This window comes from Camellia sinensis, chromosome 6 (assembly GCF_055761805.1).
Source record: "Camellia sinensis isolate YWXY chromosome 6, ASM5576180v1, whole genome shotgun sequence".
Taxonomy (NCBI): Eukaryota; Viridiplantae; Streptophyta; class Magnoliopsida; order Ericales; family Theaceae; genus Camellia; species Camellia sinensis.
Window position 1 is genome coordinate 137210190 of NC_138966.1, and position 25083 is coordinate 137235272.

At 33.1% G+C, this 25083-nt stretch overlaps 1 protein-coding gene and 1 pseudogene across 2 annotated transcripts; one reads left to right on the forward strand and one right to left on the reverse strand.

Moving 5' to 3' along the window:
- The first annotated feature begins 677 nt into the window (after positions 1 to 677).
- Positions 678 to 5459, forward strand: LOC114262102 (homeobox-leucine zipper protein ATHB-13-like). 2 transcript variants are annotated; one of them, XM_082874829.1, is made up of 4 exons: positions 678 to 1285; positions 2693 to 2764; positions 4134 to 4228; positions 5386 to 5459. In XM_082874829.1, the coding sequence occupies exons 1-3, from the start codon at positions 932 to 934 to the stop codon at positions 4209 to 4211; spliced, it is 504 nt and encodes a 167-aa protein (XP_082730955.1). In that variant the 5' UTR covers positions 678 to 931; the 3' UTR covers positions 4212 to 4228; positions 5386 to 5459. The 2 variants fall into 2 exon arrangements, with proteins under 2 accessions (XP_082730955.1, XP_082730954.1); XM_082874828.1 differs by lacking the exon at positions 5386 to 5459 and adding an exon at positions 4344 to 5004.
- An 8749-nt stretch (positions 5460 to 14208) lies between these two features.
- On the reverse strand, positions 14209 to 15834 carry LOC145793612 (protein GAMETE EXPRESSED 1-like; annotated as a pseudogene).
- Positions 15835 to 25083: the final 9249 nt, after the last annotated feature.

Below are 25083 nucleotides of genomic sequence, written 5' to 3' on the forward strand. Positions count from 1 at the left end.
GAAGTTATTTGGAGTTGAAGCACAATGTAAAATACCACCTCAAGTAATTAGATGTAACAGCATCACACCTTTCCTTCCTTCCTTCCTATTTTCGTTTCTTTTCAATCAAACAAGAAGAAGGAAATCCATAGCCGCTTCCCTAGGGTCCTATTTCCATTCTCTCCAGTTGTTCATCTTTTTCACCAAACATAGCTATTCTAACACCAACACAGAGAGCTGTGTGGTGGTTTCAATAGAGAGACACCTAATGATGACAAGAAATGCTAAATTTGTTCAATTCATGGGGTGGAACCATTGACTAGAAGAGTGAGAAATCATGTCCAATTCATTGCTTATACCTGAGAGTGTTACTAGAGGTAGAAATTTCATATGCAAGTGTAAATTTGAGAATGTGAGAAACTTGAGAAATTCCACTGATACACTTTGATGACAATAGAAACATGTGATGTGGTAGTACGACACTAGGACTCTTAGCAAAGGGCTGCTTACAATTGGTTTTTTGGTAGACTAGGGTTATGGAAAGCTTGGCTAAATGACTTCAATTGCATTATCTCCTACATTTATTTTCTCTGTAATGTTTTTTTTTATTTTTTATCTGCATTGGAAGGCTACAATCGAAGTCAATTAATAATTCTCTTTGATGTGGATTTGAATTTCATTCAAAAGGAAATCACATTCTTAAGTAAGGCCAAGGGGAACCCTCAACTTTCCAATAAGGCCAAGGGGAATAAAAACACTCAACCAACTGGGGGAGGAATGAATATTGAGATTTTTAACTTCCAAAAATGTTACTCATCGATATATCAGTTGATACATATGAGCTGATAAATACTGATATGTATCCCAATACAATTGATATATATATAGGATTTGAATTTTTGAATGGTGGTGGCAATTTGCAAGTGTTGCATCACTTCTGGGGAAGAGATCTATGTCATTTTCAGCCATTGAAGTGTGTGATCATGAAACCAATGGGGTTGAAGATGACTTATCAGATGATGGGTCACAAGCTGGCGAGAAGAAGAGGAGACTGAACTTGGAACAAGTGAAAACACTTGAGAAGAACTTTGAGTTGGGAAACAAGCTTGAATCTGAGAGGAAAATGCAACTGGCAAGGGCTCTTGGGCTGCAACCAAGACAAATAGCTATATGGTTTCAGAACAGGAGGGCTAGGTGGAAGACAAAGCAGTTAGAGAAAGACTATGATGTTCTTAAGAGACAGTTTGATGCTATCAAGGATGATAATGATGCTCTCCAATCTCAAAACCAAAAACTTCAAGCTGAGGTATGGTTTTCGAAATTTTTGTTTTTTTGAAAACAAAAATAATGAGTTCAGAAACACTCATTGTTTTCGTTTTTGTTTGAAAACAGATGTTGAAAATTTGGAAAAGTTTTTGAAAGTGTTTTTCTAAAAGACAGGTGTTTTTAGAAATTGCCAAACAAAGTTTTCAGATCATTTTTTTTTAAACAAAATTTGAAAACCAAACCAAAGGGAATTAATTCCAAAATTATTTTGATGCTTTGGGAAGATGCATGTGTTGATAACTGTTAGATTTTAGTTTGGACAAAATTCCCCTTCTTTATTGCCAATTGAGTAAGCAACTTTTCTTTTCTTTTGTTTTTGTTTTTGTTTTGTATTTTTTTTTGGGTGGATTGATTAAGAAGAAGAAAAAAAAATCAATTTGAATCACTTTAGATAGCCATAATTATGGTCGTCATTTTGGGTGTTGTTTCTGTTTTTCAAGTTTTCAGAAACAAAAACAATGAGTAGTTCAAAAACACCAATTGTTTTCATTCTTTTGTGAAAGTAACTTTGAAAATTTAAAAAATAATTCAAATAATATTTTTTCAAAAAACTTCAATTTTCAAAAACAGTTGGCAGGCAAATTTTCTGAGTCAACTTCGATTTTCTGTTTTCCAAAGTAAAAGACTATACTAAACTCACCCATATAGTTGTTGATTTTCATTCCATTCTGTTGCAAACACAGAAAAGAGCATAAAACATGCATTAATGAAATAAAATTTTATAAAATTCGCTGATGAGGCCCACTTTAAAAAAAATTTTGTCTTTCATATAGAGTAATGCTACAAATCCAGAAGATTTACTTTAGAAAATCACATAGAAAAAAAAAAAAATCAATAGCCTACATCTATTTTGAGTGTGTGTGATCTACATTCCATCAACTTTAAATTTACATCACACACTCACTTTTAGAATAATATTCAAGATAAATTTTCATGAACCATTGCATTTTATTCCATATATATTTTATGTCCGATGCTATAATCAGTTTTTATGTATCCAAAACTTTTTGATTTTTCCTATTTAAAAAACGAAACTTTCATGACCCAAAAAACAAGAACTAGAACCCAAAAATAACCACTGCACAGGCCACCAATGGGTTTTTAAACATAAATCAATTTGAATTCAAGACACCCAAAACATGTAGTATATCCATCTTTCCAAATAGTGAAACACTTGCTAGACTTCTAAGTTCTAACCAGTTGAGTGCATTAATTGCAATTTAGAAGTAAATGAATTGTCTATCATCAAGCAGTTCTAACATTTGGATATGAGCAATTCAAATGTACATTGCCACTTGATGTATGCATGAACATATGATTTACTAGGAAGTTATGTAACCATGGTGGTGATGGATCAGATGGCCAATTTAATATTGTCATTTCTCAGAGAGCAGAGTGGATCAAGTGTCTAGGAGTTTTTGCTAACATGGAAACCAGAGCAAATCAAGTCTATGATGCTGTAAGTACACAAATTATCGCATTTATTTACCACTATCTAAAGTTAATTAAGTACCATGTTTTCATGAATTAGTCAATACATGGATTTCAGATTTGGTTAGATTTCAGATTTGTTTATTAGATGTTATAAATATGGTTAGATTTCTCAAGTTTACTGCTAATCGATGGATTTCAGATGGATTTCAGATTTGGTATTTATAGATGGATTTCATATTTCTCAAGTTATAAATATGGTATTTATAGATGGATTTCAGATTTGTGGGTATATATAGATATTATAAATATATATATATATTTTTTTGATAAGTATATAGATGTTATAAATATGGTTACATATTTACAGAATCTGTTGGTTTTAGATTCTAAGAATTTTTTAAACTGAAATGGAGTACTTGGGTTTTTTAACTACTTTCATGTTGTTGCTCTGTAAAATATTCTCACTCATTATGAAAGACGTGAATATCACAAAGAGCTTAACATTCTCTATGATTTCAAGAGCAGGGTTATCTTTTCTTTGTTTGGTTTTTGTTCTGTTATTATAACCATGCAAGTAAACAAGGGCAAGCAAGCATAGGATTAGTATCCAGAGTTTAAAGTGCATTTTCTTTGGCTGAGTGGATGAGATAAAGGTTGAAATGGAGTACTTGGGTTTTTAAACTACTTTCATATTGTTGCTCTGTAAAATATTCTCACTCTCTCTATGGGAGCTTGCATTTTAAGATTAGTATCCAGAGTTTGGTAATGAGGTGCGGTGTTGAAGAGAATGAAAGAGTAGAGAAAAAATGTTGATTTTTGTAGCACCTAATCTAAATGAGAGAATTTTTTTGGAACATTTGAGGATCAGGATTTAGCTGTTGTAGAGCTCCCGGCTTTCACCTCACTGAAACGGTCCTTCTAGCGAAGGATCTAGAATAAGTTGAGGGTTGAATTTCATGCTCTTGAGTAGGCCGCCCTGTCTTATTTTTGGTGAGTTGATTTAGTTAATCATAGTAGGGATGATTGCCTTTTTCTTATGTTTGGTACTTGAAAAAGTGTTTGTTGGTTAGCATTTAATTGCATTGACAGTTAATTATTATAAATATTTTTTTTAATAGATGGTACATTTGTCAAATAGAATTGTTAATACTTTTATGTCCTAAATTATCATAATTTTTTTTTTCGTTCTTAAACTATGAATTTGTTTATTGTCTCTAGAGTTTCTTAAAGGAATAGTTTTGGTGGATATAGCAACCATGGTTTAAAGGAATATTATGAAAATATTCAAAGTTTGATTAATTTTCAAAATATTCAAACAATCTGCCTTATTTTTACAATCTGCTTTATTTTTGTATTCAAACAATCTGCTCTATTTTTATTTTGTATATGGAAAGTATTCAAAGAGGTGTGGTTCTGCCCATATTAAAGAGGTGTGGTTTTGTATATTGAAAGTATTCAAAGAGGGCCCTTGAAGTTCTACAACAAAGAGGTGTGGTTCTGCCCATTCCAGTGAATTTATCTTTACATTTATATGCATGGTTTCATTTATTTATTTGAGTTTGTTCTTTTTGTTTTCCCAATTTTCGGATTATTTTCCTTCTCAGATTCATGCAGCAGCTTTTTGTTTGCCATCTTTCGCCAAGAAGGTGATTGAATCCAAATCTAAATGAGAGAATTTTTTTGGAGCATTTGAGGATCAGGATTTAGCTGTTGTAGAGCTCCCGGCTTTCACCTCACTGAAACGGTCCTTCTAGCGAAGGATCTAGAATAAGTTGAGGGTTGAATTTCATGCTCTGAGTAGGCCGCCCTGTCTTATTTTTGGTGAGTTGATTTAGTTAATTGTAGTAGGGATGATTGCCTTTTTCTTATGTTTGGTACTTGAAAAAGTGTTTGCTGGTTAGCATTTAATTGCATTGACAGTTAATTATTACAAATATTTTTTTAATAGATGGTACATTTGTCAAATAGAATTGTTAATACTTTTATGTCCTAAATGATCATAATTTTTTTTTTCGTTCTTAAACTACGAATTTTGTTTATTGTCTCTAGAGTTTCTTATTTCAGTTCATGTGGTTCATTAGAGACACAAACAAAATAATAATAGTTGAAGTTTGATTTGATTGGTAAGAAAAGACAACTAAACATACAGACTTTCTTTTTTTAATATTTTGAACAAACTACACCCCACAAATCAATTTGATGGGTGTTTGCTTTGGTTAAATTGTTCAAATTTCAGACGGATCTTTTTTATCATTAAATTGGTTAAATTGTCTTTTAAAGGGCCTACAATCTGCCTTAGTTTTATTTTTGTATTCAAACAATCTGCTTTAATATGTTAGGTTCTTATTTTGTATTCAAAATATGGTAGCCATCAATATATAAATACAATTAATTAATTAATACCACTAAGAAATTTAATTCGAAACCTTAATACTGGCTATTGCAACCAACTCCAAGGTAAGGCTATTCATGCGCAATTGCATTAAGTTTGAATTGTGAAAATAAACGTCAATTGGTTATTAATGTGTTATTTTTTTGTCTAATCTCTATTTAACTGGGTATAGTTTCCTTCTCTTCAGCTTCACTTCCATTTGTATCATATAAATTTTGTGTGTTTCATAAACTTAATTTTCAATTTCTTTTCAGATTTTCCCTCTGCTGCTCTCCAGCCCTGTTCTTCTTCTTCCATACCCTCGTTCCCAAAACTGCTGCTCTCCAGGTAAGATCACTCCTTTCATTTTATGTGGTGACTATGTACTAGATTTTATTTGTTTATAGATTGATACTATTTTCCAGCGTATTTGTAGAATCTAACAACTTTCTCCTTGATTGCTTTACATTCCACTAATCTGTTGCCTTGCTCATCAGAAATGTTGAGAATTTTGTTACTCATCATATGAGAAGCCACTTTCTTATGAAAAAGCTTAGTAATACTGTCACCTGAAGCAAGTCGCTGCACTCTTGATCTTTGTCGTTTAAAATTTTCTTTAGTAGTAGGCAAATCAATGTAATTTGCCAAACCTTCTTTCTTAGCTAAATGCATCCCCTTATCGAGAGGATTGTTGTGACACCTTTGCTGCAACTTATGAGGAGTATCTTTTGCTTCCGAAACTTTGGCAGAGATACCATTATAGAATATCTGGTTCAATTATTTCAGAACGGGCTTCAATCTTTTCAGTTTCAAAGACAGCTTCAACATTGCAGATCCTTAACTGCTATTTCTGGAGATTGTTTTCTTCGTAATTATATATCTGATTTCAGTACTTGCTGATATGGAAATTCTATATCTTTTTCTTTATTTTTTGGTCTCTTGAGGATGGGGGAGGCGATACATAATTGTTTTACTCCAATATCATGCTACCACTTCAAAAAAGCTAGACATAGGTGGAGATTTAAATTTGGAATTGGGAGTTTACAAGAGTTTGGTTCTTACATTGTCGGAACTACCCGCTCCCATTCTCTTTTTATCTCGAGTCGATCACTTCGCTCACTCTTCTCAAACTAAAGGTAAAGATCACTCTGTTTATTATGTTTGATTGCTATCACACGGACTCTTTACATTAAGGTAAAGACTCTGGGCTCCAAATTTCAGGATTTTATCTTTGTTAGTTTCCGCGATACCTCTCTCTCTTTTTTATTCTTATTTATGTTTGTGTTTGGCTGGGCAAAAGAATAATTTCTCCTAGGTTTCCTTTTCATAAATTTAATTTTTTTTCTTTCCTTTTAAACAAAGCCCAAAGTAACTGATATGGGTTTGTAGAGTCGTACCTTAAGTTGGTGAGATACATGACCTGTGAAATTTTGATAGTGCCATATGAAGCCCAAAGTAACTGATATGGGTTTGTAGAGTCATACCTTAAGTTGGTGAGATACATGACCTGTGAAATTTTGACAGTACCATATGAAATTGATGTCTGTGGTGGTGACCATTGTTTTTTACTGGGTTTAGAGAAATAGACGTTTTGATGTCCATTTCTGAGGAAAATGAGGAGTAGTGGTAGATGGGGAAAAGAGATGGGGGTTGTGATGGATCATGGTAAGGGTAGAAAATGACTGTCAGCACCAAAATAAAGGGAAAAAGTTGTTAGACTGTTTAAATGGCCCATAGAAATGAATGGTTAGAATTAAAATAATTTCAAGTTAGGATTGATTTGTTACCGAGGTCAAGATTTTGAAGTTTTTTTTCTTTTTAAAATTTCCCAAAAATCAATATATGAAATCATGAATTACTTGGTATATTTGTCATTTATCCTAGGTATGCATACAATTATAGGGCAGGCTCTAAATGCACTTCAAATTTTAGGATGCATTTAAAGCCTCCCAACCACAAATATAAATAATGTCATAGATGGAAGAAGGCAATGTAACCAACTCCTTGCCAATTTACTGTAACCAACTCTTTGCCAATTCAAGTCAACAACAAGCACGAAGGCAGTGTAATTCTATGAACATAAAAAGTTAAAACATTTTTTGAACTGCCTAATAAAATGAAAGCAAAATTCTACTTACAAATTCTACCTGTTATTATAATATTTTTATTCTTTTATAGAATTACTATTAAGAACTAAAAAACCTTATTGTTTTTCTTTGATTAACCTCTGATCATTTTTTGTAAAGGTTTTATCTGATCGGAATTTGGATTTGAATTCATCTGCAATCTATGATTTTTTCGGTCAAAGTGGCGTTCTTGAATTTATTTATTTATTTAATTTTGTTGTTTTGATTATCAATTTGATTCACTTTATAGTTTCTTACATTGGTTTGACATCGATTACTGATTGACACGATTAGGGTTTTGCTACCTTTGTTAAGGTATGTTCTTTTATTTTTTTTTAATAGGGAATTGATTTTTGAAGATTTTGTATCTGCTTAGTTTTAGTTAAATGTGAATTGGGATTTTTGAGATGAAAAGCAATTGTGGATTTGTTGAATAATGTAATATGGATATTGAGATGATATATTTATTGTAAGATCTTTTGCTTATATGCATTCATCTTTTGAAATAATGTAATCTTTCAATTTCTGCTTTGTGCATTGCAATTGAATATGGAGTTCACTGAAGAAAAAATTAGATGGTTGAAGCCTAAGGGGTATCAAAACAAATTCTTGCATGGAATAAGACAAGCTCTGTGTAGTTGAAAATTTCCAAATTTTGGTCAACAATTTAATAAGATGAATGTGATCAATTTTTCACAATTAAAGAATTTATGAATCTGAAACTTGACAATCGACATATTTGGAAATTTGACAATACAGAAAGAATCTCCCTGTTGTATGATGTCAAGTTAAAGGATGAGGTTGTATTAGTTATTTTGCCTCACTAAAAAAGAAAACCTATTTGTATGGGAGCTAAATTAATAAAAAAAAAAAAAAACCTAAGACAATGGAATTTACCTTCTTAGTTGGTTGATCCACAAGGTCTTCCAGTTGAGGTAAACATTTGCAAGTGTTTAGTGTCGCGGATAGAAGATATCATATGTATAGAAGCTCTTTTATGTGGTTTCATTGATTAATGGCTTCTTCTCATGTATTTGGACTTGGTAGGCTGAAAAACTACTTACAAAGACATTGCCGTACCCATACACATCTAAAGAAGTGTTTGAACAGAGCATCCGAATGCCTATTGGACCTGAATTCAACCCAGTGACAACGATTGGAGCTCTTAATCGGCCAGAGTTCAATTTGTTGTCAATACTCTAATTATTATACATTTTATTGTTTTGTACACTGAGTTCAATTTGTTGTCAATACTTTAATCACTATACAGTTTATTGCTTTGTACACTAAGTTTAATTTGTTGTCAATACTCTAATCACTATAAAGTTTATTCATGTTTTTAATTTTTTATTAGATGCATTTCATTCATATCTTTCCAGTGTCACTCCCTACTCTTTGAAAAGAAAAAAAAAAAAAAAAACACTGTGCCTTTAGGCACGGGTATACGCTAGTATATATATATTTCATAAAAAGTTAAAAAGTACACTTATTTAAATTATTTTAAACAATCTCTGAATTGGTCTGATTTTATAGTAAGGTATAATTAAACACATGCTATATGCACCTTTATTTATGCTATTTTTTTCTTTAGTTATAATCAATTTTCTTTTTTAGTTATGAAATTATTTTGAGATATTTAGTTATGACATTTTTGTATTTAATTATGACTTTATTTTATTTTATTTTAATTATGCCTCAAAATATATAAACTTATATCATTTTCTTATATAATTATAAGGTGCATATGATCATAGTCTTTCCCGTTAGTAAAGTCATGAACAAAATCCATTCCTATGATTTTAGAAAAATTAAAATCGTAGCTACATCATTAAACATATATGATATGAACTACAATCAAATCATAGATATCGATTAAATTAAGTTGACTTTATAATTCTAGAAGTTTTATATAAGGAAAATGAGTGAGATTTCTTTTTTGGTGATTCCACAACTCCCAAAGTGATTTACACCACTTATATATATGTGGGGTCCACTTATGTATGTGTGAAGCTCACATCATGAGTAATGTAGATCATTTTGAAAGTTAGGGTATCAAAAAAAGAGGTATCTACCATTATTGTTTATATAATAAGAAAAATTATATATATTCTACAATATCAAACATATTAAGCTTCCGTTTGGGAAGTGAGTTTGCTTTTTGACTTTTTGACTTTTTTGGCTATTTTAGCCTGGGCTAAAAAGCTTGGTTTGGGAAAGACTTTTTGATTTTTTTTGTGAGAGAAGAGTGTAATGATTATGAGTTGGATTTGATGTTTTGTTTGTTGTGACTAAAATAACCTATTTTGTCTGTTGTGACTAAAATAGCTACAAAAGCCCTTGCCTATTTTGTCTTTTGTAACAATCATTAGTTTAGTTAAGTGGGTTAAAGTTTGTCGATTCATAATATTCAAATCTTCCTTTTTACTTCTATATTATTTACATACAAAAATATTAGAAAATAATAAATAAGTATATTACGATTTGATGGTTTGATATATTGTACCTAAAGTTTTAAAATCGACTTATTTAAACAGCTCAATTATTTCAAAATTAGAACTAAAATTAAAATTCATAAAAATTGGATCAAACCAATGATTTGGAATGAATTGGACTGATTTATCTATTCTACCAATTTTTTTGAACACATCTAGGACTCGAAACAATTTTTATGCATTGCATCCTCCCTTATCCAACTTCGAACCCGCAACTTTCCGACCTTCATTCACAGCCTTTTTTTTTTTTTTTTTTTTGGCTATATTGTTAAGTTACCCATATTGATCTTGTTCACTTTTACTGATCTGAACCGACCCATTATGTTTTAACCCAATCCGATCAATTTTATGCTCTTACACACGGTGTTAATATTCTTTAAACTCGGGTCGGGTTTAGCACTATTTTCCTTAGACAAACACAATTGCTTATTTGAGTTTCAAAATTCAAATTGATTTAAGAAATTTTTTTTAAAAAAAAATGTCAAAAGGTACTAGATAAAGGTGTTTGAGGATGGAAGGATTTAAAGCAAGCTATAAAATTGTGGATTCGGTAAAGAGCGCACCAATTAGTTTATGAGTTTAACAATGTGAATTTAGTTATAATTGGTTTGTGTTGCAAATTATATTTTGTTCGTATATTAGCAGAGGATTAAATTAACATAAGAGATAATGTTGGTATTTTTTCCTAACAATATAAGAAAAATATATAAAATAAAATAAAATAAATAGAAATAACAATTTTTTTATTATTCAAGAATGAAATACAGAATAAACTACATAACTAAAAATACATAAATTACCTAGATTACATCGTGGAATATGTTACAAGATGGATTTCCATGAACATATAAAATAATATGCAAGAAATAGTTCAAATCTAAAAGTTTGAAGAACAAAAGATAAGAGATGTAAATCGAAACCTGTGTGATATCACAATTTCCTTAAAACAGATTCACCGCCTCCCGATGGGTGTTAGAGGTACGTCAGCGTCTGTCTTCTAGGATACGACGGGCAAAACCAGCTAATGCAGAAGCACCTTCTGAATAGTTTCGACGAACTTGACAATGGTTGCACTCTCTCTAACAAAAATCAAAGAAGGGACTAGCAAAAAAAGATAGGAAAAATTTTCGTTTGTGGAAAAAAAAACCTCTAACTTTTTATCTCAAAGCACCATCTCCATTTTCTAGAAAAATGGTTGAGTGCACTAAAAGTGGCGCTCTAATAGCACCACTAATGATGTGGCAGTGGGCTGTTTTTTTTTTTTTGGCATTCCCAATGCATTAGTGCTATTAGTGGTCTTTTTTTTAGTGGTATGAATCATTGTTGCCATTTTTTTATCAAAAATCTCCCAAAAATTATTCTACTAAGTTGAAGGGGAAAGGCATCTGTTTATACAAGTAGGGGAATCCCTAACCACGAAGGCTATATATCAATAGGGCCATTAAATACCATTAACCAAGGCTATCAACTCTAGCCATTAGGGCTAGAGTTACAAAGGTTGAAAACCTATGACCACTAATATGATCATCAACTCCATCATCAAAAGATGAGAAATTACAAAAATTTACATTTCTTATGTACTTAATATATACAAATAAATATATATATGTATATATATATATATATATATATATATATAATGATGTTTGAATAAACCAACTAGATGGGTCACAAAATGAAAACTAATGTTGGGTCATAACCGATCTAAGCCTAATTCTCAAACACATGCACAAGCTAAGCCCAACACAACATAGCTTAGCCCAAGCTCAAGATTAAGTCCAAGTCCAAGTCCAAGTCCAAGTCGAAGACCAAACCCAACATATGCACAAGCACAAGCTTAGGCCCAGTCCAAACCAAGATTAAGTCCAAATCTAAGCCTAACTTTATTGATGCCCATTTTAAAAGACAATTCTCATTCACAACTCAATGTTTTCGGTTTATTATTTTTGTATTGCAATCTTCTCACTTAAAAGAATACAAAATCACTCAAACCCACTTTAACTTGCGGTTGGGTCCCACTTTAATTGCAAATTAAAGTTGCTGAAAAACCATTATCTTCAACAGTTAAATCATAGAAATTATAGGTGTAATTTATCCATTTTAAAATTTCAAACTTTTTGATACGAGTTAGTAAGCCTGAGAAGAAATAATTAATCTTTAATAAGATATTAAACGGTAGAAGTTGGATGTTTAAAAATTGTAGAACTTTGCTACATACTTTTACCAAATTTCTTATTTATCTAACGGATATGTCATGTGGCCGAGATGGTGTGGTGCCACCCTTCCATTCATCAATTAACATGTGATTAAAATAGGGCTCTTGACATGCTGAATGTTCATCCATATAAAATCATAACCCCACTTTTTAGTAAATGTCAATTGATGAGTGGAAAAATAGCATCACATCATTTTAGCCATGGGATGTACCATTACATAAAAAAATGGAGGGCAGTTATTATGCCCCTTTGCACAACAACCATTGTTGTGAGCATAGTAAGGTCGACTTTAGGTCCCATCTTAATAATTTGAACTGTCACCTTTTAGAAAACATCGGGTAAATTTTTTTTTTGTAAAAAATCATGTTAATTTGACATCGGTAACCCTATGATCAGATCAAATTTGTATCTGCAAAAATAAATGCTCAATGTGATTTTGATTATAAAACTAAATACAAATTTAATTTGATCATAAGGTTACCAATGTCCGATCAATATGATTTTTTACAAAGATATTCTATTTAACATTTTCTAAAAATGAATGGTTCAGATCATCGAAGTGGAACCCGAACTAGGCCCATCATGCTCAGAGTCGTGCAAAGGCACAATAGCCCCGCTATATTTTTCTTCCTCATAGGTGTAGACCCTACACTCTTATTTTTAATTAGTAAAAGAAAGTAAAAATTTAAGAGATTTTTTTTAAGGTCCTTGGTATTAAGATTTTATAGCATAAAGGACACCCAATATTTTCATAATGTCTAAGGTCCCTCAACATCGATCTAGGAAAAATTCGATCCAGAGAATTTCTCTGGACTTCCCAGAAAAATTCCCTCCTCTGGACTTCCCAGAGAATTTCTCCCCAAAGAAATTCTGGGAAGCAAAATTGGAAAGTTAAATGGCAGTGTGTGGTCGCTTTTGCTCATGGAAACAAAGGCTTCTATATTGATCTATTTAACAATACATTACATGATTCAGTAGTTGTATCTCGTCCATCTGCTATATCAACTGTGCAAGTTGAGCATGACCCAACTGGTATGCTAGCTGTGAACATACCTCCAAATTCATGCCGTTCTCTTGAATTTGCATTTATTGGTCTATATTTGGGTAATAATCCAAGACGATCTAGTAAAATGAAAAACCGTTGCTCCTCTGAGGATCTATCCAAAGAAACTAAAAAAAGAACCTGTGAGTGATGATGAGTGTGTTAAAGAAACATATTCAATTCTCCGTGAAGTCACTACTAGGAAATTGACTTTTTACGTCTATTTTTTTGCGACCGTCTATTTAACCGTAGCAAAAAATATACCATTTTCCAAGTCTAGCTTATGTATGTGCTTTATTTCACTTATTTTCATTTATTTATATTTGCCCTAGTCAGTCTTGCTTAAACTCTCGACATCGCTCTCTTTCTCTCGCTCGCCCAAACACAGGTATGAATCACCCTTCCTCTCTTGATCTCTCAATATCTCTCGATCTCTCAATTCCTCTCACTCTCTCGATCTCTATCGCCTCTCTGTGTGTGTGTATATATATTTGCTAGGGTTTAGATCGATACATGCATCTGTCCTTCGCAATTTCTATTCTTCAATTTATGTTCTTTGTGATTTCTTCTTATGATCGATGCCTTCAATATCATTTGGAATTTTGTTCTTCGCGATTTCTTCAAAGGTACGTGATTTCTGTTTTTCACTATTTCATTTCATGTAGTTTCAATTTCCAACAGATAATCGCTCTGTTCGCACTCTTTTCTTCTCTTCGATCATTGTGTTTCCTCTTTCTATCTCCTTCTTATATTTCAATTGTTGTTCATTGAGGCCATATTTATATTTCAATTCTTGATAATTTTTATTGTGATTTCTGAGCATCAATAATTTTTTCAAAGTTCCTTGTATGTTTCATAATCTTTGTGATGTTAATTGATTGTGATTTGAATTGTAAGGTTAGCCTTTGGAGAAGCAACAAGAGCAGATCCAGAGTATTGATGAATTTGATATTGACAACTCTGATGGTTGTGCTATGTTTTATTCAAAGTTTTGCTCTAAAGCACTTTGAACTACTACTATTAACAATCTAGTCTCTAAAAGTTATTAATAAATCTGCTATAGATAAGCTTGGATATGGTCAAACTACCTATGTATCATTATATCTTCCTCTTCTCATCACATCATTCTTATTCATGTCATTGCTCTTGATGATCGGATGTGTAACTATAGAAGGAAATATAGAGAGTATGCTTTAGTTGAAATGGGTTTGAAGGAGCTTGTTTCATGTGGATTTTCATTTCATGTTTTTAGGCTATTCATTTCATGTTTTGAGGTTACTCTTTAGAGAAACACCAACCTAAGCCGCCAATACTGTTTTTGAACTTTCAACCAAATGATCATGTTCTTGTTGAAGCAGTTCTTGTCTTCTAAGAAGCTCCTCTTGTTCGTTCAAAAAAAAAAAAAAAGAAGCTCCTCTTGTTGTCTATTCCCAAGTTCAGCAAATTCTTGCAGAGTACCCTTGTAAACACCGAAAAGAAAAGAAAATATTCATAGGGAGGACCTTGATGGAACTTTTTTGAATTTGATGTTCTTTTTTTGTTTTTTTTTTGTTTTACCTGTTCCCTTGGATTGCTCATAAACTGCTTCTGTATCCCTTAACACGAGGTTAACTTGAACTTTAACATTCTGCGTCAGTTTCGCCACTTGTTGGGTTTGAACATCAATCGAAGCCAAAGAATCATGTATAAGGTGCGAATTCTGCAACAGACCCTCTGCTTTCTCTTCTATGGTCTCTAATTTGTCTTTTGCAAATTGGGCTGAATTTTTTAGTTCATTCACCAATCTCTCTATTTGACGCTTGAATGCATCAGTCCTTCAATACCATGAAATCAAAATTCTAGTCAGTGACTGTACTAAAACCAATGAACTTGGATATACATAAATTATACGTATATGCTTTACTGTAATTGATGACAGATGGAGTTGGTTTCAAGATAAAACTCGAGATAGATCTTCCGCGCATCCTCGTCCAATTTTGTGAGGCATTTCAACATGCTAGATTTTGCGTCGCAATGAGGAAAAGGAGGCCTGCCAGAGTCTTTCTGGAAGCAATCGCTGAGATGCCAAGCAAGTCTAGACCGCTTCTCTTCACCGGCTAGGATCTCCGAACATCCAGCAAAAAGATTTTGGTAAGCATTTTGCCAACACGAATTTGATGCAACCATCTTTTTCTCTAGCATTCTTAACTAGTTGGATCCCCTTTCGGTTGTTCAGACTTTCCATGGAGAATTCACACACTACGTCATTGAAAATTGTTCCATTCTCTGAAGGGTTCTCGGTAAGAGTCTCTTTGGAGGAAGAGAACCAACTCCATAAATGAGAATGAGAGTTCTGTGAAAACAAGAAAAAAAGAAGCAAGAACAGAGGATAATGGTGATTTTGATGACCCATTTGTGTTTCTTAACTGATTGATTGTCTGTTATCTGAATCTATTTCCAATATGATATCAAACCTGCTTTAAAGGCCAAAATCAACCAATATTAGTAAGTGACAACTGCTTTTAGGAAGTGAGATGATTCTATGTATGATGAACATAACAAATTAGGGCAAAAACATTGTTCCATGGAAAGGAAAAACATCTCTCTCTCTCTCTCTCTCTCTCAAGATGTTAGATTGAAGGAATCAGCAATTCTATAGAAGTCTGATTTCACCTCTATCCATATTAACTCTGGTGCCTGTGCATTTAGAGTGAACAACCTTCCACCCTGAGCACAACACACAGCCTAAGTTCATAATACTTGATAGATAACACTCAAAACAGCAACACTTAAAACAGTACTTAAACTAAACACAAAACACTTGCACCTTTTCAGCAACTATTGCTAGCTTAGCCTTTTCAGCACTCATGGACTTTATTTCCTCCGTTAGCTAAGTAATCTGTTAGTTTAGTTTTTAATTAGAAAGTTTACTACTTATTACTTAACCTAGAGCCCCTTAACAAAATATAGAAAGAGCCAGTGGGGATGGGGACAAATCAGTTAAGTTGGGTTCATACACCTTTGCTAGAGAGAGAGTTGTACACAATGAAATTATGGATTTTTTTTTTGTTTCTGTTTATTTTCTTACATGATCAATAGGTCAATGTTGCTTCGCAGCAAAACTCTAACAAAATTTCATATTCTCAACATGAAGGATATGAAGCTTTATTACTCTGAACAAAACTTTCACCTCCAACAATGAAAAGTGTATTATTGGAGCCCCAACAAAAATGGATTACTCAGCATCCCTTAATATAAAAAATGGGGAGAGAGAGAGAGAGAGAGATATTTCAGGTGTCGTTAGGGTTCAAAGTCGATTGCTCGCTAGGGTGTTTTGTCAAGGGCTTGATTAACATTGTTATTTGTACCAATGAATGAATTAGCATTTTAAATCAATTCTATTAACTGAGAATGAATGTTTGTTTATATATGGAGTGGGGTCCTTAGAGCTTGCTGTTGATCTTCCCTTAGTTTAATGCAAATACCAGAAGCCCTTTGTTGTTAATCAATTCTTTTTCCCAAAAGAACAAATAAAATTAAAAAAAAAACTATCCCCCAAGTATTTATGAATTTAGTCAAATTGATGGGCTGTTCCATATGTATTTGGATCTTGAAAGCTTAGTTTAATTAAATGGTAGAAATTTATGATGAACAGGCTTTGCTATTGATAGTTGAATTGTTGTTGAATATTTACTTCAAAGTTGCAAGCCTTTGAAAAATACCAGTGGATGATGGCTTTGAATTCTCTCTAACACACATGGTTGAAATTGTTACTATTCTTTTCAGATGAAGTGAGTTAGAAAGAAGCATGTTAATGATGATAATTGATGCATGACAACATAAATACAATGATAATTTGATGGTAACATTCACGGACTATTGGCGAATTCATGTTTCCCGACATGCATATAATGATAGCTTGAGATTTTTATGAACATCCATTGGATATGGAACAAAATGCAGCATATATTTCTAGTTATAGCAAGCTGGATGAACAATTCTGGAAAATCTTGAGAAAAGACTTTTTAGGTTTTGTGAATTTTCATTATAGTATGCGTCGGTAAATCCCTTTAATTACATGATGTAGTCTGGCTGGCATCTGATCAATGACACCAATTTTGACAGCTTTACTATTGGCATGGTTTTACTCCTTCGAGGGGTTGATGGGAACCAATACTGTTCTTGGGGTCATTATTTGAGCTGTGTACGTACCTCTTTATGGAAATGCAAACCAGACAGAAGTCTATTGCGAGGTAACTCATTCTGCCAATTTTATTGTCTTTTTTTTGGTGCTTACTTTTCCATTAATTCTCATTCCCTACCTCTCTCTCTCTCTCACACACGCGCACGTGCCCATACACAATATTCAAATCTAATATACAATGAAACAAAGAGATGTTTGCATCATGTTGTCATGGGCACTCTCAAATAAATCTAGTGGGATTACTCTTTCACAGCACCTCATTGTTTTTGATAAACGGTTTCCAAAATTCTTCATTGCAAAAGAATTTAGAGAATGAATCTTTTTATTTTTCTCTTGGCAATTTCTTTTGAAATAGTTTTATTTTTATTATTTCAAGTTAAACTGCATTAAATTTTCAAGTCACGTGTATATGTTTTTGCAGGTTTTGTTGGGGGAGTAGTTGATATAATCGAGCGGGTGATGTTTGGGAGCCAAACTGAGATTATGTTTTTTTTTTTTTTTTTTTTTTGAGGACTTGAATCTTTTAGTACAATATATTTTAAGGATGGCTGATGGATATTTGTTTTTGCATGTATGAAAGTTTATATTTTGTTTGCACACTTATATGTGAATAGGTTAGTATTTCTATTATGAATTTAAATTAATTTGTTAATTTTGTTATTTTTTATTAAAAAAAATTGTTAGGTTCTTGCAATTGATTTTTTTATTGTAGCAAACGTATATGATTTTATTATAAAAATAATTATTTGTGACAGTAAAAAAATAGTCGCTAAAAGTTTTTTTTTTTTTTTTGCGACGGCAAAATAGCGGTTGCAAAAAGTAGGTTAGGCAGTCGCAAATAGTTTGCGACTATTATTTTGCGGTCGCAAAAAGTATTTGCCACCCCCACATTCGCGACCCTCATTTGCCGTCGCATGAGCCATCGCAAAAAGTCTTTTGCGACTGTTTTTTTATTATTTGCGACGGCTTGTAGCGGTCGCAAAAGGTACTTTTTTTAGTAGTGAGTTCATCATGTAATCTTTGATGAGCAGGTATGTTCCTTGCTTTTCTATGCCCTTCACACTTCTAAGTATTATATTTTTACTGCTTCTGGTTCTCTTGTTCCAGATTTTTGATTTGGTGAATCGCGAAGCATTAAACCCATCTTTAGGTGTGAATGTAACTGGAATACGAGAAAATTATTTGCAACTGAGCATAGGTCAAGGAGCTTCTGTCTTCATTTCACTTATGCCATATGAGCAAGATAATCAAACAGTTGATAGTGTAGAGACTCAACATTTGGACATTGCAATTGTGCCTCTGGAAACATTTTATGGATCACGGTTAGGTGAAGGGAAAAATGATACCCAAAAAAATAAATTTTAGCACAGTGATTTTAAATCAGAGAAAATTATTTTAACCAAACTAGAGAAATTTTAGCACAAATTTCTCAATGTTTGTTCATAGAGTATTAAAATTTCTCTAGCTTGATTGATACAAAAACCTGTAATCTCTTGATTAATACAATAGGTATGCCTCATTTTAAACCCAATCACCATCAAACATATCACACCCACCACCCTTTTCACTCAAGAAGTCAACCCAATCAGCTGCAATTTTTTGGGTAGTGAAAAAGGTGTAAGAAATGGTTTGAAAAATGGTTTGGGAAAAAACATATTTTTTCTAAACTTTGGTGTAATTTTTAGGTGAGACCTATGAGCCAAAGTTTGAGGGTCCATGTGGCAATACGTGCTTTGCTGCGAAACGATTCATGTCGTATATTTGGTTGCTCAAAATCATTATCGGGTGAATAGAAAATTGAAGCCAAAGTGAGCTCCATGGAAATGGTATGTTGGTGAAGTTCCCATAAAGAATGGGCTAAAGTTTGTCCCACATTGCTTTGGTTGGCAAACTTGGTGTGGGTTTATAAGGCTTGGGTTTGGAACTTGGGGTAGGCCCCAAGGGGCACTCAAGTTTTGTAGAGGGAGAGGTTATGGATAAAATGGGCTAGACCCATTGGACCCAAAACAAACACACATGCACGTGTCGCTACCCCCATCCGGTTAGGCGGGCTGGGCTTGGGTGCGTGGTGTGAGGTTGGGTTGGTCTTGTCTGGCCCAATACTTATCTTTTTGGGCAAAAAACGTTACATTTGAATTTATTTTTATTTTTTGTTTGGAAAATAAATTCTGTTTGGTTTTTATTTCAAATTTTGGTTGAAAAAAAATTCAAATTTTAGCTTGTACCTTTTCAAACCTTTTTGTACAGATTCCATACCTGTCCGAACAGGTTCATATTTGTTTAGTTCAAACCCATATCTATTCAATTCAGACCCAAACAGATTCAGTATCTGTTCAAATTCAAACCAAACAGGTTCCTTACCTGTTCAAACAGTACCGAACAAGTACCATACTTGTTGAAATCAAATCTGAAAAGCCACCAATGCACCTATAAATAGACAAGTCCCTCATTTGGATTTTCACAAAAAATCTCCGTCCTTTACTCCGTCATTGCTCTCTGCATTTTGTTGCATTTATTTTTCTGTGAGAAAATATATAAATACAAAGTGTGTTCGTTGTGCGAATAGTGTGTAGTGTTGCTACTGTTCGTTATAGATCATTTCGTCTTGGGAGATAGACGTCTATAAATCTGTAAACACCCGAGAGATGACGAATCTGTCTTAAGGAGACAGTGTTAAACACTGGACTTAATCATTCTAAGAAAATATTTTCTGTAAGTATTTTCTGTTCTTATTTTATTTTCTTCTCTCCTTCTCTATTTCCATTTTCTGTTTGGTTTCTATAATTAAACAGATTTTGGAAAATCTTTCTTTTAATTTATTTCCTATGTGTTCTGTTTGTTGTTGAGTACACAAACAAAATTTCATTTTAATACAGTGAAGATTGTCCAACAATCTTAAGACAAGACATTTTTTGTGCCTTCATTGTATTAATAAAATTTGTTTTATAAAATTGTTTTATTTGAATCCAATAAAATAATTTTCTGGTTTTTGTAACAAGAAAATTATTGTGTTCTCTTTTATTTTTCTGGTTTTAATAACTAGGAAAAATAAAATTATTTTGTGTTATAATTTATTTTCTAGTTTTAGTAACTTGAAAATTAATTTGTGTTTTGGTTTTGATTTTTCTAATTTTTGTAATCAGATATTATGGCTACTGCAACTGAAAGTGGTACTCAAATTCCGATCTTTACAACGACTCCGGTCCCTATTCAGAACCATGCTCAAGTTCCAATAAATCAAGGAGAAAAATCGAAAAAATTTAATGGCATTAAGTTTAAGAGATGGCAGTAGAAAATGTTGTTCTATCTTACAACTCTTGATCTAGCCCCGTTTCTCCGTGAAGAGGCTCTAGTGCTTAAAAAGGATAAAAGTGATCGGCAAGTTGTTTCCACTGTAGACGTCTGGAAACACTCTGATTTTCTGTGCAGAAACTACATCCTTAATGGCCTAGACAACATGCTAAATAATGTTTACAGTCCTTTGAAAACAACAAAAGAATTGTTGGATTCTTTGGAGAAAAAATACGAGACAGAGGTTGCCGGCACGAAGAAATTTTTTGTTGGTAAATTTCTGGACTTCGTTATGGTAGACTCCCAAAGGGTAATTTCTCAAGTTCAAAGTTTTCAAATAATTTTGCATGATATTCATGTTGAAGGTATGTCTCTTAGCGAGTTTTTCCAAGTCACTGCGTTAGTGACAAAATTATTGCCGGCTTGGAAAGATTTCAAAATTTGTTTAAAACATAAACGCAAAGAGATGACTATGGATGAACTTATTGTAAGGCTAAGAATTGAAGAAGATAACTATAAGGCTGAAAAGAGGAATGGTGAAAATCCCATTGAGTCCCAAGCTAATGTAGTGGAACAAGTGCCCAAACCACATAACAAAAAGAGGAAGTTTGCTGGAGATGGTCCTAAACAAGGCGACAACAATGGTAATAAAAAATTCAAAGGAAAATGCTATAACTGTGGCAAGACTGGACACGTGCTTCTAATTGCCACCGCTCTAAGAAGGATCACAGAAGTACAAGCAAGAAGACTACTAATCAAGCCAATGTGACAGAACTAGATTACATTTCTGATGGGGTAAATGACATCAATCTCTTTGCTGTGGTGTCTGAGGCTAATTTGGTTGGAAATCCCAAGGAATGGTGGGTTGACATTGGAGCAGCTCGATACATTTATGCGGACAGGAAAATGTTTACTACTTATAATGAGGCTGCAAATGGTGAACAACTATTCATGGAAAATTCGTCTACTTCTGTTGTGGTTGGACAAGGGAAAATTGTCTTGAAGATGACATCAGGGAATGAACTTACCCTCAATAACGTGCTGCATGTACTAGACATTCGGAAGAAGTTAGTTTCTGATTATTTGTTAAGAAAAAATGGTTTTAGACTTGTATTTGAATCTGATAAATTTGTATTAACAAAGAGTGGTATGTATGTGGGTAAGGGATACATGAGTGATGGTCTCTTCAAGTTGAATGTAATGATTGTTGTACCAAAATCTGCTATTAATAAGAATAACACATCTTTTGCTTATATTCTTGAGTCAAATTTATGGCATGGTGTTTTAGGACATGTGAATTTCGATGTTTTGCAAAGACTAATTGCTTTAGATTATATACCAAAGTTTGAAATTGATCTTAATCACAAATGTGAGATATATGTGTAGAAGTAAAACTAACTAAGGCTTCATTTAAATTGTTTGAAAGAAAAATCGAACCTCTAGAATAAATTCATACTGATGTGTGTGATCTTAAATTTGTTCAAACTAGAGGAGGTAAAAAAGATTTCATAACATTTATCGATGATTGCACAAGATAATGTTATGTGTATTTACTTAGAAGTAAATATGAAGCTTTGGAAATGTTTAAACTCTACAAAACTGAAGTTGAAAATAAACTTGGTAAAACCGTTAAAATGGTTAGAAGTGATAGGGGTGGTGAATATGATGCATTTTTAAATGAATATTGCGCATAACATGGCATTATTCACCAAACTACATAGGACTGAGCAAGGAATTCGTAAAATCCGTAATCCGATCTGGTCCAGTCCAATCCGATAGGTTTGGATTGGTTTTTTGAATTCGTAGTTCGGTTCTGGGTTGGAAATTTCAAAATCCATAGGCTACAAATCGGTTCCGGATTGAACCCCATGGTTCCAGATTAGAACTGATCCGGACCGTCTAGAAATAATTTATATTTATACCATATACCCTCCCACACAATATAATTTCTTGTTTCATATAAAAGCTAAAGTATAACCTAATTCACACTTCACTCACTCATTGTCTCTTACTCTCATCTCTCTGTCAGTGCGCTCTCTCTCTTTCTTTCTCTCTCTCTCTCTCTCTCTCTCTCTCTCTCTCTCTTTCATCTCAGACTGAGTTCTCTCTCACACTCTCATCCATCTCAGATCAGATTGGTGAGTTACTTGTCTCTCTCTCTCTCGCTCGGTGACACTATTTTTGTTCCTTTTTTCTCAGACGTAGTCATCTAAGATCATCCATCTTAGATCAAATCGGTAGCTGTAGATGTTGTCTCTTTCTCGGTGAGCTCATTCTCTCTCTCTCTCTCTCTCTCTCTCTAACACTCTGAAATGGGTTTAATCTCAAAGAAAAAACATACACAATACACTGCTGTGATTTCATCTCAGATCGGTGGATTTAATCTCAAATTGATTGTTCATGTCATCTACAATGGATTCGGTAAATGTAAGTAAGAGGTTTTATTTTTATTTTTTCTGTTTTTATTTTTATTTGTTAAGAGGCATCTTGAAAATTGTAATGCGTTTTGTTGTTCTATTGGTGAATTGTATGTAATGGATGAGTTTGGAAGGAGTCAAAATGTAATTATTTCTATTAGTTTGTTGACTTGTGCTTAACAATTACTATGGTAACATAAAATCATTACTTATACACCAGGATGATATTAATTGGTGTGATATTATTTTTCATACACAACTTTTGCAGCTTTGAAGTGTCTTCTTCTCCATTCTATTTTATTGCTTAAACATAGCTATAATAGGGCTTTTGTAATGCCCTTGATATACGTTTGCAACTTTTCAAGTGAATTAAGACTTCATAAGGTCTAACTTACTATATACCTTTCCATCCATCCCCTTTACTTTATGCATTGTCCTCTTATCTCTCTCTCTCTCTCTCTCTCTCTCTCTCTCTCTCTTCTTCTTTTTTTTTTTTTTTTTTTTTTGGTTCAAATGTTTGGGTGTTCATGTAAGTAAAAAATTAATCCACAATGTATGTTTTTTCTTTGATTTCTGTATGTAAGTAATCCACAGTTTTCTACTGAATTTGTTTGTTGTTGTCTACTACTGCTGCTGTGTGTTTGCTTGGAATTTTACACAGGATGTTGTTTGCTTGGAATTTGTTTGTTGTGTGCTTGCTTGGAATTTTTTTGTTGTTGTCTATTACTGCTGCTGATCATTTCATACCGGATGTTGTTTGCTTTAAATGTTCTATGTTTTTTTTGTTATTTAATTAGGTGAATCTGTGGTCCTAAACTAATTCAATCCGTGTTTAAATGGATTGGTTCGGATTGGTTCCACGATTTAAACGGATTAGATTGGTTCTAATTTTTTAGGAACCGTAGATAATGGATTGGTCCTGGTTTTCTTCTAATCTGGACCAATCTAGACCATGCTCACCCTTAAAACTACAGCACCCTATTCTCCATAGCAAAATGGAATTGCTGAAAAGAAGAATAAAACCCTTAAAGAAATGATGAATGCCATGTTACTAAGTTCAGGCTTATCGCAGAACTTGTGAGAGGAAGCAATATTGTCTGCTAATTATATTCTTAACAGAATACCCCACAAGAAAACTAACAACACTCCTTATGAATTGTAGAAAGATCGACCACCTTCCTACAAATACTTAAAAGTGTGGGGGTGTTTGGCAATGGTAGAAGTTCCAGTTTTGAAAAAGATTAAGTTAGGACCAAAAACAGTGGATTGTGTGTTTATTGGTTATGCGCATAATAGTAGTGCATATCGGTTTCTGACTTATAAATAAGAAATACCTAATATACGTGTGAACACTATTATTGAATAAAGGAATGCTGTGTTTTTTGAACATGTTTTTCCTTACAAGAAAGGACAAGAATTAAGTTCATAGAAAAGAACTTATGATTGTACACAAAGTCAAGAGACTAATGGTAATCAAACGCAAGAAACTAGTAATGGTCTTTACCAACAACAGGATTTAACCGATGATGAACCAAGACGAAGTAAGAGAGCGAGAACATCAAAATCCTTTGGTCTAGATTTTCTGACATACCTGTTAGAAAATAAGCCTCAGAGCTTTAAGGAAACAATGTCAGGTCCTGAAGCACCTTTGTGGAAACAGGCCCGTTAATAATGAAATTGAATCCATTTTGCAAAATCATAGTTGGGAATTGGTGGATCATCCTCCCTGTTCTAAAACTCATAGGTATAAATGGATATTTAAGAGAAAAATGAAAGCAGATGTTTAATAGACAAATATAAAGGAAGACTGTGGTAAAAGGTTACAGACAAAAGAAGGTCTGGACTATTCTGACACATATTCCCCTGTGACAAGAATAACGTCCATCCGCATGCTTATTGCTATAGCAGCGTTGTATAATCTACAGATACATCAAATGGATGTTAAGACAGTTTTCTTAAACGGTGATCTAAATGAAGAAATCTATATGGAGCAACCCGAAGGGGTTGTAGTGCCAAGGCAAGAAAATAAAGTTTGTTGGCTTGTAAAATCCCTCTATGGATTAAAACAAGCTCCTAAGCAATGGCATGAAAAATTTGATCATGCTATGCTTACCAATAGGTTTAAGATAAACGAATGTGACAAGTGCGTCTATGTTAAAAACACTGAAAAAGGTTATGTCATCATATGTCTTTATGTGGATGACAT